Raw genomic sequence first — 19,406 nt, forward strand, 5'->3', positions numbered from 1 at the left:
ATAAGAGTTAGAGAAAATGGTGTCAGCCCTCCTTTTAGGTACATTAGTGAAATAAACTACAGCAATAAACAGATATGAGGGTGACGACTATGTGGAAGGTGAGAATGGTTAACAGGAAAAAGAAAGATCGCAGTTTTCAGATTACAAAGAAAAGCATTTCACAAGTGACAGCAGGGAGATTACTGAAAGACTAGGTAACTAAGCAGATCATGTACAGAGGGGAAGGGAGACTGAAGTGATGACAGCAAGTTTGCGGCTACAAATTTGTGAGTCTGCATAGTTATAGGAATATGCACAGATCATATCAAGAAATAAAACCACGAAAAGTTTACAAATAAATACAGAGACATGCAGGTTAGAAGCATTGTACAGTGATCCAAAGAGACAGACAAAAATGGAGAGAGGCCTAAATACTATACACAGCTGTAGTGTCAGAAGGAGGGCTGAGGTACAGGCAGAAACATGAGCTGAAGTCGTGGACAGACACATGCCTATCTGCAGAGACCATTCTATATTAGACAGTCACATAAGGTTGCTATTACCAGCAGACATGCAGAGACAGATCAGGACAGAAAAAAAGACGACATGATAAGAAGGCAGCAGCTAGAATGACACAGGGAGAACAATCCAGATTAGGAGATATTTAAACTAGTCACAAGGGTGTAGGAGAGAGACAGGCACAGAGAGGGGGGAATTGGAGTAGTGGGGACTCGGAGGAAATAAGAGACTGCTGCTGTGTGCATATCCACTAGATGAGACAGCCCCCGGGGTATATATAGTGTAGAAGACTGTATCAAATTGGACCCCCTGAGAATTAATCCTCCTTCAATACTCTGCAGCCTACTGTGGGTATTTTATAATCGATTTCAGGAAAACAGAGGTGACGCCAGGCAATTGTCAGCCATGGAGATACCTGCGGTGCCCTGCACTGCCCGGCTACAGTGCCCGGTGCCCCCCGGCGTGCACACCAAATGCCCCGAGATAACCCCCTGGCACTGGCCAAGCCACCACCCTCCCGGTAGGACGTGTCGCTATGCCCGGTGCCCACACTGACCGCTCCCTGCCGGCTCCGGCTGTTCTCGGCCGCTCATAGCTGCTCCAGGTCCGGGTACGCTCAGCATGGTCACATCATCACGGGGCCGTGCAGCCCCGGGGCCCTTGGAAAGCGGTCGTTCCCCGGGGAGGGAGACGGGAGGCAGCCTCCGGTGCTCTTTGGACTCTCCAGGCGTTGGTGGATTGGCTGTGACACCCCGGCGTGCCCCGGTTCCCCCTGGCTGCGTCCTCGCTTCCGTCTCCAGGTATCTCCCAGGTGACTTCGGCCAGACTCGCTGCGATACGCCGGCCTGCTCTGTCCTTGTCCGCGCCGCCTCCCCCCTGTGTGTGTGCGTTTTTCTGGCGCTGTGGCCGCGGTCTATCCGGTATATTCCCGGTCCTGGTGCCGCTCTCCCCTCTCCTCCTCCTCCGAGTCTCTGCGCGGAGTGTCTCTGAGCCGCCTCCGCCCGCCGCTGGCGCCGCCCCCTCTCCCTTGGTGCCGCGGAGCATGCTGGTACATGGAGTCCTCCCCGCTGGGCCTCTCACGGGGCACCGGTGCATGTTGGGACTTGTAGTTCGTAGCTCCGGCACACCCTGTGTGCGCATGAGCCAATCTGCCTTCCTGCAGAAAGGGATGTGCTTATTACCTTGGTAGACGCAAAGGATTCCTGGAGATGTAGTTTGTGCCGTGTTTACCGCTGTCGGGTAGAGGATCAAGGAAACGCATAATAAGATCAGTATTTACATGGACGGCGTGTCAAAAGCAACATTTTTTTAATGAATATTAGTCCTTATTAATTATTTCGATTTAATTTCTACATTAAACGGCTTGCAGTCCCGTCATGTAGTGCATGCTGGGGTATGTAGTTTTTGTGGAACAACAGCAATGCGTAATGGAAGTTGTAGTACGTACATAAGAAGAGGCATACTAGTTCAAATGCAAGCTGCTTCCTATGTATTGGGTACATTTATTAAGATGGAAGTTCTATTGAAGATGGGATATTGCCCATAGCAATAGATTATATCTATAATCTCCTAGACGGTGGACATACCTTACAACTGTCCCACTTTCCGCGGGAATGTTCTTGTTTTTAGAGACATTCTTGCGTCCCGCCAGGGGCTGGCAGTGTCTCGGGGTGGAGGGGGGGGGGGGCAGTTGGTAGTCCCATACCCTCCAACATGACCCATGCATACCTCCCAACAGTCCCGATTTTATCGGGACAGTCCCGATTGTCAGGGCCTGTCCCGCTGTCCCACCCGCGGGCGGCAGTGTCCCGCGGTGTGGGGGGGCTGTTGGGAGTCCCCCCTGTCAGCTGCTAAGCAGCGGGGAATAAACGCTGTGCGCATGCGCACAGCGTCTATTCCCGCAGCCAGGGGGCTGGGGGCATGGCTAGAGGCTCACAGAGCCTCTGGGTCATGCCCCCATAGCGGCAAAATGGGGGCGTGGCATCGCGGAAGAGCCGCGAACATAGCCAAATTAGGCCATGCCCCCTGAAAATGTAGACGCGCCTCCGGCGCGCAGCGGCAGCGTCCCGCCTGCTGAACGACCAAGGTTGGGAGGTATGCATTGCATTCGGTACACATTGCTCTGCTCCTGGACTTTCCTGGTAATGTATGATTGCCATCACCTGTGTGGAACTAGGTAATTGACTAGAACAGCGGTTCCCAACCCGTGGTACGCGTACCACCGGGGGTACGCGCTGGTCTTTCAGGGGGTACGCAATGCAGATGTTGGTAATGGCGGCTGCGTGACCCGGCACATGTGCAGGACGCCGGGTCACGCCGCCGCGGCTGGAAGGACGGATCCCCGGCGCATGCGCAGTCGCGTAAGGAGACCGCCGTGCCTGGAAGAAAGCCGCCGCGCCTGGAAGGACGGACCCCAGCGCATGCGCAGTCTTGCTGAAGGACACTGCCTTGCCGAGAAGAAAGCCTCCGCGCCTGGAAGTATGCCTGGACGGAAGGACGCTATCGCTGGATGTGTGGATTGATGCCAGGTGAGTATGCTTTCTGTCATCTCTTCCACATTCACTCCCTCTGTCTACTCTCTGTGTGTTCTGTTCGCTTCCTCTCTGAGACGGTTCCCCATATATATATATATATATATATATATATATATATATATATATACACACACACAGTGTGTGCAGTCTGTGTTCTGGTTCTGCGTGCACTCCGTCATACATCAGTGCTGGCTCTATGTAACATGCATACATGGAGGCATACCATATTGCTGGCACTGTGGGGGGCATTGCTGGCACTGTGGGGGCATACCATATTGCTGGCACTGTGGGGGCATATTTATTGCTGGCACTGTGGGGGCATACCATATTGCTGGCACTGTGGGGGGCATTGCTGGCACTGTGGGGGCATATTTATTGCTGGCACTGTGGGGGGCATTGCTGGCACTGTGGGGGCATATTTATTGCTGGCACTGTGGGGGGCATTGCTGGCACTGTGGGGGCATACCATATTGCTGGCACTGTGGGGGCATATTTATTGCTGGCACTGTGGCGGGCATTGCTGGCACTGTGGGAGCATACCATATTGCTGGCACTGTGGGGGCATACCATATTGCTGGCACTGTGGGGGGCATTGCTGGCACTGTGGGTCATTGCTGGCACTGGGGCATACTTGTTGCTGGCACTGTGGGGGCATACGTGGCACCATTGGAGCATATGTGTATCTGGCACTTTTGGGGGCATATGTGTATCTGGCACTATTGGAAGGCTAACGTGATCCCCTGGAATGTCTGTTGCTTCAGTAATAGAGATTTGACAGTGTTCTGTTATTTTATATGCTGTCCGCAGAATGGGCTGAGCTTATATTGTGGTCAAGTGGTTGCACTTTTTTTTTTTCTCGTCATTGCCAGTATGAACGCTATGTTTTATATTTGGTACCAGAATGATTTTTGTAGTATAAACTGGGCACTAGAATCTTTTTGGATATCATACATCAGCATGTTCTTAAATTAATCTGAAGACATGGCACATACCACCACAGTGAAAATGGGGGAGTGACTTGCCCCTGTTAAGCCACACCCTTCAAATGAGGCCACAACCCTTTTTAAGCCACGCCCCCTAAAATTGTCACGAGGGGGTACTCAAAAATGAAAAGCCTAATCAAGGGGTACGGGAGACAAAAAAGGTTGGAAACTACTGGACTAGAAGGGTGTTTCAACACAGATGAAGACAATCATACATTACCAGGGATGTCCACGAACAGAGCATTGTGTACCAAATGGAAAGGGTCATGTTGGAGGGTATGGAGTCCCCCCTGTTACCAACTGAGTTCACAGTGTCTATTCCCACAGGCAGAGGGGCTGGGGGCCGCTGGCCATGCCCCCACAGCTGCAAAATGGCCTTGTGGAAGTGATGCAATGGAATACCTCCCAACCTGACCCATTCCAGGAGGGACAAAATGCTCTGCTCCTGGACATCCTTGCCAGTTGCAGTTGCAGAGGTGGAACTGCACCACTTTCACAAATTCAAATAGGGGAGCTACACCTGCCAGTGAGTCCGGACTGAGCTGTTTAGGGTGGCAGTTGGTGGGGCTCCCCTATCTGAATTTTGGACAGTGCTGCAGCCCTGAAACTCTGCAACTGCCACTGACATGGATGTCCAGAAACAGAGCATCTTGTCCCTCCTGGAATGGGTCATGTTGGGAGATATGAACGCCACCTTGCTGGCAGGCCACGCCCTCAAATTTTGGGTGTCCCTCCTGTAATAAACTGGAATTTTTTTCTACTGCTTTAACACTTTCTTCTTTTACAGGTTATTCTTCTTTCTTCATTCACCACAAGAATTGTTCCAATTGTGGTAAGTATAGGTAATTTATTTTATAGATATGTAATTAATCATAGATATGCAACATTTAAAACATTTTAACTCTGACAAATTATGCAGCAATAAGTTACTATTGATATCACACAAATTTAGCATCAATATCTCTATCAATAAAGTTAACCTCTCCTAAAACAAACAATTACACATAGGATAATATAGCAAAATTCATTCACTTGCTTATAACCTGTCAATTACATAAAAATCCATAACTAATACTCAGCAGTCAGTTTTGCGGGGTTAAATCACACTATTTATCCAGTGTTCTGGATGTCACATGCAACTTTCTTTGAAGTTTAACACTTCTGATACAATGTATAATTCTGTTACTGTGTAACAATTTCCTAGTTTGTGATGGCTACAGCTGGAAAAGGATTTATCCTGTTCACTTTCTTAAGGCCCCCATACATTAGGTCGACTTATCCTTAGGACAAGTCGGACCCAATTCTCCTGTGAGCCGCCGGCAGCTCCCCGGGAGGCTCACATACAATTTGGCACTTGATGAGCCAAATTTTACATGTGACAAATTGCTTGCGATTTATCACATGTCAGGGAGCAGGGGGCGGCCGGCGGTGATCCTCATCAGGGGGAGCAGTGGGGCGGGCAGCAGGTCCCTGAGCGCTTAGCTGGCGACGCCGGCCAGTACTGACCTGGCCGGGCGGTGTGATCACAGATATCAGCAGCGCTGCGGGACGGACAGTGTAGTGGCGAGTATTAGATTTATGAAATACCTGTCAAATGACTGGCCATCCTCTGATTGGCTGAGAGCTCTCAGCCAATCAGAAAACAGCCAGTCATTTGACAGGTATTTTAAAAATCTAATACCCGCCACTGCACTGCCCATCCCGCAGCGCTGCTGATATCTGTGATCACACCGCCCGGCCAGGTCAGCACTCGCCGGCGCCGCCAGCTAAGCGTTCAGGGACCTGCTGCCCGCCCCACTGCTCCCCAGGTCAGTCTGCATGCATATGCCTGTCAGGGAGGTCGGACAGGATCTTATGTGCTGACCGTCCGACCTCCCTGATCAGGTCCGATGTGCATGGGGCCGTGCATCGGATCGGATCAGATGTCACACACCTGCGATTTTGGGCCGATTTCACCCGGTTATCGGCCCAAAGTGCCAAAATCGGATGAAATTGTCCCAAAATCACATAGTGTATGGGGGCCTTTAGTTTGTACTCCTACACGCAGTAAAGAACTATGCTGTATCCTCTCCGGTCTGTTTTGTAAAATCTGTGCTGTCAGATCCCTGAAGATCAATAGCCTTTTCCTAGCAGGTACTTTTACTTTCTCTATTACCAGAACAGGTACTGGGGTATTGCGACTTTCCTTTAAGTGGAGCGTCCCACACAGTGCTCAGATTTCAGCACCTTGTACAAAGTCTGTGGGTGGGTTTACTAATCAATTAAGGGGCAGACATATGATTGGTATAGCTGTGGTCCTCAGTCTGCACTTTATCTGTCCATCACCCAGGGGAGGGCCTAACTGCGTCACAGCACTTCTCCTCCTCCCACTGCCCAGCTCCTACCCAGGGTCAGTGCAAGGGTCCAAGGCACCCTAGGCAAAACCTCTACCAACCCCCCCCCCCCCCCATTAACCCTTAGGAAAGAGGTATTATTTAATTATTTACAGTTTACGATATAGCGCAGCAGATTTTGTTGTTATATATATGCAGGGCCGGTGCAAGGTTTCTTGGCGCCCTAGGCAAAAATTATGCCTACTGCGTTGACTTGGAGATGCCCTGTGTTTTCCTGGGTCACCCATCGTTTTTGTGGGAACACCCAGGAAATACTGGGCATGCCCATGCACCTGCCCCCTGCCAGCCCTGATGATTGCGAATAGCTTTCCGACTATGCAAGCCATTTGCATAGGGGGCAACACATGCTCATTATAGTGCATGCGCAGTCCCAAAAACATCGGCATAGGGCTGAAATTGCAACATTGCGAGTCAAGCGGAATCAGGCCCTAGTCTAAATATATATCACATAAGATATAGATCCTGTCCTGATGACGGGCTAGTCCCAAAACGCCATTGACCCAGTAAAGCAGTTTTGTTTCATATAAACAAGACTCAGAGAGAGAATTTTGTTTGTGTGTTTGTGTGTATGTGTGTATGTGTGTGTGTGTGTGTGTGTGTGTGTGTGTACACACACACACACACACACACACAGAGATATATGTATATAGAATCAAAAGTCCTGCAACCTCACCCAAAAACAATATATCACACACACATATAATCTATCTGTCATATAAGGCTAGCTCCCAGTGACAGTGCTGTGGTGACAGGCACAGTCAGCACATTAGTTACAGTACCTCGTATGCAGAGGTGCAGGACCAGAGCACCAGTGGGGGAAGCATTCTCTCAGCCTTATTCTGGGTGCTTCCTGCAGTGTGTTCATACAGAGAGGGGCTGCAGGTGGACCAAAAATGAAACTTACTGGCCTTGGGGGCACCCTATCCCAGCCGAGCTGTCTAGTACTGAGCACAGATGATAAAACTGTCTTTAATAGGCAGTCTGCGGTGCGCCCTCTAGTGGCCTGCTCCTACCTTTGGTCTGCTTTGGCCAGGCCGCGCCTCTGTCCTCCCCGCATCACCCGTCTCTATCAGTGGCTGCTGCTCCGGAACCGCCCGGGGGGCGGAGTCGCACCTCCTGGCGGACCAGGAAGTAACCAAGCTTCACACCCGGTCACCGGAGCTCCAGGTTTTCAGCAATTCGACACTGCTTCCTCCAATTAAGGCTTATCTGTCACTTCTGTTCAGCAGTTCACCTGCTCTCATCAGCTCCTTCCAATGCTCTCCACAGGTTCTGCTACACAGCGCCCTACTTTCGCATTTCAGCTTTTCTCAGCCCCTCTCCACAGCACACCAACCACTCTTTCTACTCAGCAGCTCTATTTATAGCCTCTGTTCTGGGGTTTCCTGATGAGCAGGGGCTCTGCCAACTGTCAGAGTATATTTTCCTTTCTGGAATGTTCCTCACAGTTCTCCCCTTTAAAGCATGGACTATGGTATAGTCCACCCTAATAGGCTATGAGGACAAGTCCATTGTCAGTTCAGGAAAGGGGTAAACAGTGTTCAGTTCCTCACACTGGAGAAATAGGAAAATTGTATCCTCCCCAGGGCAAGAAACCAGATATTGGACCCCATTCAGCTTGGCTAATAGATGGGATACAGTCATTAGGTCGACATGACTGAATGTCAACACAGTGTTAGGTCGACAGGTTGATTAGGTCGACATGGGGTTCCTCACACTTTTATTGAGCCGACAGACATGTGCCGACAGGCGGTATTTAATGCCCTATGGCATGGTGGGAGAATAAAATAGTGTGCCGAGCGTAGCAAGGAACCGCGCCCGAAGCATAGTGAGTGCAGCGAGCCATACGAGGGGATGCGGTGCACTTTTTATTGTCAATGTCGACTGTGTCGACATTCGGGACAAAAAAGGTGAAAAATCCCATGTAGATCTTTTGACTGTCGACCTTCCCCATGTCCACCTAATGACCCTGTGGACCTAACCCCATGTCAACCTTCATGCAAGTCGACCTAGTGATGTCGACCTAATGCTTGTTGACCTAGTTGATGTTTATCCAAATTGTAGATTTTTGGCAATCTGCAGATATGCCAGTAGCAACAGGGGGCAGTAAATAGGCTGCAAAGGCACGGGACTAGCGTTATTTTAAAGCGCTTCGCTGTTCAGCAAAGTGCTCACATTTTAGAGGGGGTAGGTCTCAGCATATGGGACGCCTTATATTCTTTTGACAGAGTTAAGCAGGAGCAAAACAGAAGAGTAATAATATAACAGCCATCCCTACTTCTAAAGGACTGCTTCAAGTTCTAACAAATTAAGTGCCTGAATCCTTACCATTTGTGCATACCCCAGGAGCAAACGGCTTTGGTGAGTTTCACATTCACCGAGACATTCGCGCCAAAGGGGGTTGACATCAGGCTGCACCGCACCAGAAGAACGCCCAGCATTTTATGGGCATCCTCATGAAAACACTGGGCATTGTCCTGGGCGTTCCCCTTTGGTGGACACCGAAGGGAAATAAAAGTCGGTCTAGACCAGGGCTTGACAAATTTCATTAAAATCTAGGAGCCAGGATGAAAATGTAGGAGCCAGACAATCTAAATTTAGGGAAAAACTAAAACCGTACATGCCTTAGACGCGCATCAAAAGTTTGCACACACCATAATGTCCATTAAATATACCAAATCCCATAATCCCCATTACACATTATACCAAACATCATAATGATCATTACACATTATGCCACATATTGTAATGCGTATTACATATAATACCACATGCCCTAATTACATATTATGCCACACAAGTTCTGCTTACATACATGCTTGTTGCTATGGGTTTCATGAATGATGCCAGGGGTTAACGTGTTCTGCCAATGGGGTAACATGCTATGCCAATGGGGTAACATGCTATGCCAATGGGGTAACATGCTCTGCCAGGGATAACATGCGTTGCCAATGGGGTAACATGCGTTTCCAATGGGGTAACATGCGTTGCCAGTGGGGTAACATGCTCTGCAAAGGGTTAACATGCATTGCCAATGGGGTTACATGCTCTGCCAGAGGCTAACATGGGTTGCCAATGGGGTAACATGCTCTGCCAGGGGTAACATGCTCTGCCAATGGTTAACATGCATTGCCAATGGGGTAACATACTCTGCCAGGGGTTAACATGCATTGCCAGTGGGGTAACATGCTCTGCGATTGGTAACGTGCTCTTTACCATGGGGTTACATGCTCTCCCAGAGGCATTGAGGAGGCATCGGATTCCGTAGCAGCAGCTGTCGCACTAAGGGGGTCGACAGGGGCAGGAGGACCACAGCACTGCAGGCGGTTGGAGGTTCAGCAGAGAAGAGTTGCGCTGACACATACGCGACTTCCCAATACTGAGGCCACGGCTGTAGCACATACGTCTTCGGAGAGAGAAAAAACGCTCCTCAGAAAGAGCTCCATGATGCTGCATGGGGGGTCTCGCAATTGTCCGGTACTCCAAGATGCTGCATGGGGGGTCACACTATTGTCCTCTATGTATGGCCTCCTTATGCAGGACCTCAGACACACTGCCTCTGCATCCTATGTCCTATCTCCGCAGCAGGCCACACCCCTCACAGAATCTCGTCGCCAGGGAGGAAATTCTGGTCACCCTGGCAACCTGACCCCCGGGGTTTGTCGAGCCCTGGTCTAGAATAACTCTCTTTCTGAAGAGGAGGGACATTATTCGATGTTCATTGACCAATGAATGATTTCTCTCCCCTACAGCCACATGCAAGGGAATGTGTTCCCGTCCATCCCCTCGCATGGTACTGAGCGGATTCAGAGGCTGGGGTGCGGGCTTTCAGTCGGGTGATGTTAAGGGGCTTGTTAAGCAGCAAACAACCGCTGCTTAACAGGCCTTACTGAATCAGGCCCTAAGTACATTATTTCCATCTTCAATGCCTCATACATTTCCTTTCAAGAATAGTCTGTATTGAAAGTTTGTTGCTACAACTTTCTTGAGAAAAGTGCTCAAAGCACCCCTCCACCGAGTGGCGTAATAATGGCAATGCAACCCAAGTGGTGGCTTGGGGTAGCCGGCGCTGTGGGGGTGCGTGGTCTCTGCAGATTTCAATGGGTCTAGCCATGCGTTTAGAATCTGCGAATGGCTCAGAACGCTCAGCAAATCTCTACGTGCGTAGGCACTTTAAGTCTTCCCAGGGGCGTAACTCCCAGAGGCAATGAAGACTCCTGCCCCTTAAAGGGCACCTGTTGTTTCACAGTAGGACCCAAGTTTGACCGTAGCTCTTCCAATGGAGCTTTGTGGTGCACTCGCTGCTGCTGCATAGTTAATCATTTATGTCCTAGGAGCCCTGCTAACTCCTGCAATAGGGGACAGGAAAGCTTCTGCCTGCTACAGCTCAGCCTTCAATGTATCAACCAACGGTGCACCCTCCGCTGCTGCTGGACTGTTAGATGGGAGGGGGCACCAAATTTCGACTTTCCTCCAGGTAAACTTATGCCTCTGAGTGTTCCATATATACATATTCTATTCTTCGATAAGCTTGAGCACAGACTTTTTAGTAAAGTGCTAAAGGCCCAGGGTACAAATTTAAAAGCCAAAAAGAGGGATCTGAGGGAACTAGCACCCTAAAAACTGATGCAGAGCGGGAAATAACTTTCTCCAAAAAGGGATGTAATGGTTGACAATCCCACCAAATATGTAGAGGTGAACCTACAGCAGATTTGCAGCCCCAACAACCTTTGTACACAGCAGGAAACATTCTAGTCAATGTTTGTAGGTATCTGTACCTGCTGGAGATCACTTTATACAGGGTCTCAATTAAGTTTGAGCTGAGTATACCGCTAAATCTCTGCGGTCAGCAAAGTCTCTTTGGTCTTAAGGGTACCAAAAAGCAACAGACATCGCCTGCTGGCCAACTCAAGAGACTCCCTCTGCCATCCAATAACTGAAAGTTTACTAACGTTATTCCATTTTTCACAGTGCTGTCACCATTGTTTTAATACTGATGTTTCCCGCCTTTGTATTCAGAGTCTCAATTATTTTTCCTACACATGGATGTCATGCTTCCACTAATTGCACACAATACCAGATGTAACCTACGCGGTGCACACCAGAGGGTTCTTTCATCATGGGCGGGATGAACAACACATGGATCGATTCATTCACCACATCATATTACACATGCTTTAGTCAACTGTATTTCTCCCTCGTATGGCTTATCCCACAAATTGCAACATTTGTAATGCACCCTATATAGCTGTCTTACCTGGGAATTGGATGTAAAATACATGGCAAAAATTGTTATATAAAAGCTCTGCTTCTAGCTTTACTACTCTGCAACTTCTCCATTTTGTGTAATATCTTGTAGGCATTCCATATTTGGAGTACATATGGATGACAGCAGTGGCGTAGCTACGTTTTGCCCCCCCCCCCCGCCGCCGCCCTGCCAAGCACCCGCCGCCCATGCAAAACCCCCCGCCCCCAATCCCCCGCAGCCTTACCTATCTCGCCGGTCCCGGCGGCTCCGTTCTTAACTTCTTCTGCTGAGGACCACCACAAAATGGCCGCCCCCATTCAGCAGACAGTTTCAGAGAACAGTGTGCTATATGGGGGCGGCCATTTTGTGGTGGTCCTCAGCAGAAGAACGGAGCCGCCGGGACCAGCGAGATGGGTAAGTCTGCGGGGGGATTGGGGGGGGGGGCGGGTGTAACTATAGAACCGCAGCCCCCGGCGCCCCCACATGCACAGCACCCCCCCAGCGATGGCGGGGGCTACGGTGCTATAGTTACGCCGCTGGATGACAGTACGGATGGTGTAATGGTTAGCATTACTGCCTCACAGCACTGAGGTCATTCACTATTTTCAAAATCGTTTTCTTCGTCCTGTAGTGATAAACCTCTGTGCAATATTTTTGATGCTTATAAAGCGATTTTGAGCTGTTGAAGAAAAGTGCTATTTAAATAATTTTTATAATTAAGCTTATTTATTTTGCTTATATGAGTATTTGTATTGTTCCTTCTACTTTACCTTTGTATACAACTCTCAATCCATACTTTCCATCTAATACCCACATCCACAGACTGTTTTCTTTTCCTACTTATTATTATTGTTCATTTATATAGCTCCACAATGTTCCTAGCAGAATACATAAATGAGCAAAAACATGAAACAACAATGTACAATACAAGGCAATTTAGGAATGTGGTAAATAAAGATTGTTGCATCAGGGTACAGAACATCACAAAATTAACATCTGCCGTTGGGGCATCGCCAATGCAGCCACGCATTGCATCCTTTGGATCGGGGATACCGATGGCTGCCGTGGATGTCCATGGACTGCCAGGGGACCAAGTGAGTATGCAAAAAATCCAAAATCTGAAAAAAAAACCTTATCCAAAATGGTTGTGGACCCGAGCATTTCTGATAAGGGATAATCAACCTGTTTATATTTCTATGAGGTATTTTGAGGGTGGGACCCATATATGGACACAAAATGCATTTATGTTGTATAAACACATCAAACACATGAAATGCATACAAATATATTTTATTTGTGTATGAAACAAGGTTTCAAAACAATAAACAAAGTTTGTGTACTATCTGGTTATGTTATAGATGATAGACAATATCTAGGTTGACACTGAAAAAGGGTTGACATACCTTTGGTTGACACTGCCAAAAAGTTGAACACAAGCTTATGGTCGACATAGGCAAGGTTGACAGTAAAAAGGTCAACATGCATTATGTTCCCACTCTATGCCCACATGGATAGTAAAGTATGAAAATAACATCTTTAAATAAAAAAAAAAACATTGGATACTCATGTCATCTTTTTTGCAGTATCGACCTTAGGTATGTCGACCATTAATGGTCGATCTAGTGACTGACGACCTAGACATTGTCTATCCACTAACTGCATACCGTACTATCTTAAGCACTGTATTTGAATGCTAAGCAATCGTTTACTTGCACATATTTAGTGCCAGTTACATAGAATTTCTCCAGTAGTGTTTTAGAAAAAAGAAAAAGGACATCTGAGAAACTATGGTTTTCAGAACAATTTGGATAATTAATATCCCAGTGGTTCTCAAACTCAGTCCTCAGGGCCTCACACAGTTCACAATTTCCAGGTCACCCAACAGGTGCACTCATTCCTGACTGACACATTTTAAAAGATCCACAGGTGGAGCTAATTATTTCACTTGTGAGGAGACCTGCAAAACATGCACTGTGTGGGGTCCTGAGGACCGACTTTGAGAAACCGTGAGATATCCGGACAAGGGATATTCAACCTCTATTAGAACACTGGAAATGAAGGGAGGCAGGTTCACAGGAAATTTAAGGAAAAATTACTTCACAAAAAGGTAGAGGTTAAAGACGTGTACACACGGTGTGACTTTTGCTAGTTGCCGATTTTGACTAAGCTATTTTGACTATATGCGCTGCCAATTTTGACTAGATGCACAACCAATTTTGTCTATGTTCACTATGATAGATAATCTGTAATCTAGTCAAAATTACCTTGTCTGACTTAGCTGGGCTGCTATTTTAGCTAACCTTCTAGGCGATATTGACTATCTAGTCCAAATTGTGTCACAAAATCATATTGTGTGTACACCCCATTAGGCAGAAGAGCCATTTAAACATGCCTGGCATAGGCATTTTAATTTCCTTACAAGGAACTAGTAATGGTTCAAAAAAGGTTTAGATTGATATAAGGTCCGTATACACTGGGTGACTTTGAGCTGAAAGCAGCTCGGTTTACTCATCTTTCAGTTTGAAAGCTGCCCAGTGTGTATGAAGCAGCGATGAGCAGTGAGCGCTGATGGTATTACCAGCAGATGAGCAAATGGGGTGGATGGCTCTCCATAGCGTCCTGTGTGATTTTCCCCCAGCATCGTTATCCATACACAATTCTATTTGTATATGTTTAAGGGCACTGAAATAATTATTAGGGTGACAGAGACCTAGGTTTAGGTGCCATTGAAAGGAGTAAAGCTGGCCATACATCAGAAAGATCGATCTTAAGATCGATTGCGCTCACGATTGTGTCCAATTTCCCTTGAAATCTCCGGCAGTCCTTGGTGGTTTTTGGACACACAATCTACTCACAATCCATCATACAATCAGTCATACAATCCATCTGCTGCATGATTATGTACACAAGATGTGCACACAATCTGCATACAATCCATCATACAATCAGTCATACAATCCATCTTATGATTGATTGTATGATTGTGTACACAAGATGTGCACACAATCTGCATACAATCCATCTTACAATCGATTGAGATTGTATGATTGGGTACAATATCTTTCTGATGTATGGCCACCTTAAGAGACGAAAGAGCTCATGAGAAAAGGGGTCCTGCTCGTGAGAGTTTACATTTAACCTATCCTTATCTTTCCACTCACTACCCCATTACTGCCATCTTAAATCTCTTCAACAAGCTCTGCTAAACTTTCATATTTTCAAATTAGTAATATTCTTTTTGACCAGCTTAATTTTTCTCAGTATATCTACTTTGATGTTAGAAGATTGGCACATGCGCAGTATCTGTACTGCATATGTGCCGGTCTTCTTCTGCAAGTTCTATTGCAGTTCCACAAAACCAGTTTCCTGGTCTTGACTAAAGAGCTATGATGTAAGTAAATAAGTTTAATTTATATAGCGCACTTTCTCCGGACAGGACTCTAGGCGCTTGAGTAGTGTCTAAAGGTGCCCATACACAGGTCCGATTTGCACTGATTTAACCAGTTTCTGATGGACCAGGACGATATATAAAGTGCATTCTGCACAAATTGGAGGTGTTCAACATCAGATCGGATCTGCTGCATGTTCCTGTGTGCATCAGTTGGTGCCTAGTGATTTTATGGGAAGAACATAAGATCAATCATAATCAGACCATCAGCACTCGCGATGTATTGCATCCAATTTCCCTGCTTCATATAGCGGTGACCCTCGTAGTTTTGACAGCTGTACTCGCCATTTCCACCATGCTGGGAAAAACCCAGCGAGGTGGAAACGGTGAATGCAGGATGGTCAGTTGAATACTGTCCCGCGAGCTGTGACGGCGAGCAATAGACACTGTTCGCCGTCACAGCTCGCCATGGGACATTGAATATACCGCAATGAGATATTTTTTGCCCATCACCGGGGTGAACTGCTTTCCATAGCAGGTAATACCAGCAGATGAGCTGTGGCACACCACATCAGCGCTCAATGCTCATCGCCAAGCCATACACACTGGGCGGTTTTTGAGCTGAAAGCAGCTCAAACGATTAAAGTGAGCTGCTTTCAGCTCAAAATCACCCACTGTGTATGGGCCTTAACACTTCTTAAAATATATTTTGTCACTATTTTCCAGCATAGTAGTCTTAAGGCCCATACACACTAGGAGACTTTGAGCTAAAAGTCGCTCAAAACAGCAGGTTTGAGTGGTTTTCAGCTCAAAGCCGCCCAGTGTGTATGGCTCAGCGATGAGCGGTGAGCACTGCTGGGCACTCCCGTAACAATGCCTGGAAAGCCGTTCATCTGCTGGCTTTTCCAGGAGGTGAGCGGCTTTCAGGACGGCTTTGCATAGTGCTTCGCTATGCAACCCCCCTCCCCCTCCGTCAGCGCCGGGCAGGGGGAAAGTTGCACAGTGGCTTTCCCCGCAGCGATGAATGCCATCATCACTGTCCATACACTCTGGGCGCCCAGTGTGTATGGACCTTTACTCTCAAGGGTACTTGTGTATTTTCAAGGCTCCCAGTAAGCAAATAGCTTAGTGGGCTATTCTGCATAGGAAAATCGCATTGCGATTGCATACTGTGCGATGTCCATATTAAGTGCACAGGAGTGCTTATACAATGAAATATTGCATAGGATCGCATGGCACCAAATGCGATGCGATATTGTATTGTACAAGCACCCATGTGATGTGATGTGGTGGGTGCTTAATATGAGATCAGCTATGGCATTGTTTTGCGTCACCCACAGTATCCACGCCACCCCGAAGCATGGCGAGCGGCGACGGAACGCGTCCTCTGACCGTTTCATACCCCCACTATCCACGTCGGCGTGGAGTTGATTTTATATAGTGTGGCGAGTGCAGTGAGTGAGCCACCGAGCCCGAAGCGTGTAAAGTAATCTGCGTCCCCTCGCGGGGCTCGCTGCGCTCGCCACGCTTTGGGCTCGGTGGCTCGCTGAGCTCACCACACTATATAACATCAACTCCACGCTGACGTGGATAGTGGGGGTATGAAACGGTCGGAGGACGCGTTTCGCCGCCCCTCGCGGGGCTCGCTGCACTCGCCATGCTTCGGGGTGGCGTGGATAATGGGGGCGTTTTCTGGACACCTTCACACCTACAATACCATACATCTGACACAGTAATGACCACGTGTGTTAACGAATAACTGGTTTAATTTAGTGAATGATGAAGAGAATATTAAAAACAATAATGACAATAATCAGTAACAAAATAAACAAGATAAAAGAATAGTCAATCTGCCTTTGGGAGCAGCGTCAGCGTATGAAGTGTTCGCTGAAAAGGCTGATCTGCAGCCAAACTTTTACGCCATATAAATTCTTGTAAATGAGACTCCAAATGGTGACGTGCTGTTCCCCGTTGCGGCTTGTTCTGCCATTTGCAGGAGCCCCATAAGTGTTCAATCGTTTGTGTATGCGCACCAGTATCGGGGTCTACAAAGTTGTATTTATGATTAACCCTGGCATGATGATATCCTGCCCGCTCCAATTCTTCGGTGCTATGTGCCCACCAGCAATCACTATAAATGGTTGTGCCAGGCTCGATGTTTTGATGTATGGCAGACGTCATACAAGAAGTCCAAGGCTGACATTAAGCACGGACGAAACGCGTTGAGGGACCTCTTAAAACTGTATTGGACGCCTGACTGAACGGCCGTGGAGACTGTATCAGATAAGCGCCATTTATTTTATAACACTGTACACATTATATTTGTCATATTTGCGGTGACATTAAAATTGTTTTACAATATTACACTATTCTGCTCTCTATATCCCCCCCCCCCTCCTCCTACATGCATGGTTGATAATAAAAATATTGGGGAGAATTTTAGATGAGAAGTACCCTCACCTGGGAGGACCATTAAACCATATTGAGCTCAATAAGCAGTGGTGGGATACCACTGTAAACGGTACTAATATAAGTGTGGGGTGCCGGTGTGTCCCTTTGTGGTGGAGAGAGACCTAACTTTTTTGGAATACTGCACTAGGTTTGAGAAACACCTATTTCCCTTCTATATGTTTTTTCAGGCTTGCTCAGGAACCGCTATCTTCAGGCGGGTCACATCGCTCCAGTGTCTGATCGGTGCTGAGTGAACGTGGTCATGGGCTCCCGCGATGTCATCCTGGCGGGGGTTGTTTGGTCGCGTCTGCAGCCTAGACAGAGCGGCACTCAGCGCTAGTCTCCCACTCCAGCACATGCCTCAGGCCTGTCCACACAGATGCCAGTTTTCCCGCCAGTCACCGGCATGGGCACATCTATATTGGATCTGCTCACATGATTCTCTCAGCCAATCCTAGTCAGACCATTTGTGAAGTCACTCCGTTAAAACCAATATAATGTGCGCTCTGCCTATAAATAAGCAGAGGCTGGTCCAGGAATTCAGTCAGTGCAATGTTGTCCTTAAGTCCCCCATACATTAGTCGGACAAGGACAAGTCGGACCTGATTGTCCCGGCAGCTCCCCGGGAGGGATCACAAGCGATTAGGCACTTCATGTGCTTCGTTTTGCATGTGATAAATAGCAGCAATTTATCACATGCAACTCCCGGGGAGCTGCAGGGACAATGGGAGCGGGGGTATATCCGCGACCAGAGAGCCGGACAGGGGGGGCAGTGCAGGGAGCTGGGCAGGAGAGGAAGCCGCTGGTGTCAGTGGGAGCATGGGGGGTTGGCGGGGCGCAGGGAGAGAGGTCTCAGCCAATCAATGGCTTCCTATTTCTTTGTATGTTGCTGCTGCGCCACTGCAGCATCTTCTCCTCCCCAGCTCCCTGGTTCCCTGCTCCCGCTGGCGTACTGATGGCAGTGGCTTCCTCCCCAGCCCGGCTCCCTGCGCTGCACCCCCTGCTCCCTCCGCCCGGCTTATGTGCAGCCTGTCTGACCTCCCGACTCCGATCCAATACGCACGGGACCGCGCATAGGGTCGGAGGGGATGTCTACACATGCGATTTTGGCCAATTTCACAGCCCGATTCATCCGAATCGGGTGAAATCGTGCCCAAATCGCATAGTGTATGGGGGCCTTTAGAGTTACAGCATTCCTGTTTCCTCTGAGTACCTCCTGCTATTCACAGCATCTGCGGCTTTCCACTCTACTGCAGCCTGACTCCCTCCAGTGTCCTGATTGGGATATTGCCTCAGTCATTAAAGTGTTATCTGTTTCTACCTTACCATCAAGATCCTCAGTCCTTTCTACCTGCAATAGTCTCCTGCTCATTCCCCAGTATCATTGTATTTACCAGTCACCATTCAGAGAGTCAACATCGATATCACCACCATCGGTAGACATCTGCGGTTGCCATCATCATCATTGGTGCACCTCTCCTGTGCCTGTGATACTGATACTCAGCAGAGCATACTTATCTATAGTGCTTTCTCCAGCCAGTCTCCCTCGATGGTCTGCATCAACTAAAGCCAGTCCATACTTATCAGTGATTTCATGGCTCCAGTTCTTCAGAGACTTCCTCATAACTCCTCCTCTGGGTTCCTCCACTGTCCCTAGTGGTCCCATGTGCAGTCTAAGCTCATTAAAGAACCCAGCTTCCCTTACACTCCAGCTCCAGTTCAAAGTCACCCCTCAGACGTGACACTCAATGTCCATCCGGCATATCCTATCTCCTTGGTTTCTTTCTTCATTCACCACACATCCCTCTCTCTCCCGGTTTCTGTCCGTAGTTTACTTACAGTATGCCTAGAAAACATATTTGCCCTGCACCTAGCTGTAATGGATTTATAAACAGCCCACCACATGACAGC

General features: G+C 48.1%; 1 protein-coding gene across 2 annotated transcripts in view; it reads right to left on the minus strand.

Moving 5' to 3' along the window:
* Positions 1-1,522, minus strand: part of AHDC1 (AT-hook DNA binding motif containing 1) — a 112,584-nt gene extending 111,062 nt beyond the window's left edge. For both annotated transcript variants that reach the window (XR_014470410.1, XM_083173325.1), the window contains exon 1: positions 1,055-1,522. Coding sequence is in view for 1 of the 2 variants with exons in the window: in XM_083173325.1 (XP_083029451.1) it covers positions 1,055-1,121 (67 nt within the window). In the remaining variant the exon portion in view is untranslated. The remainder of the gene's footprint in view (positions 1-1,054) is intronic.
* Positions 1,523-19,406: the final 17,884 nt, after the last annotated feature.

The sequence above is a fragment of the Crinia signifera genome, chromosome 2, assembly GCF_055691185.1.
Source record: "Crinia signifera chromosome 2, ASM5569118v1, whole genome shotgun sequence".
NCBI classification, from domain to species: domain Eukaryota; kingdom Metazoa; phylum Chordata; class Amphibia; order Anura; family Myobatrachidae; genus Crinia; species Crinia signifera.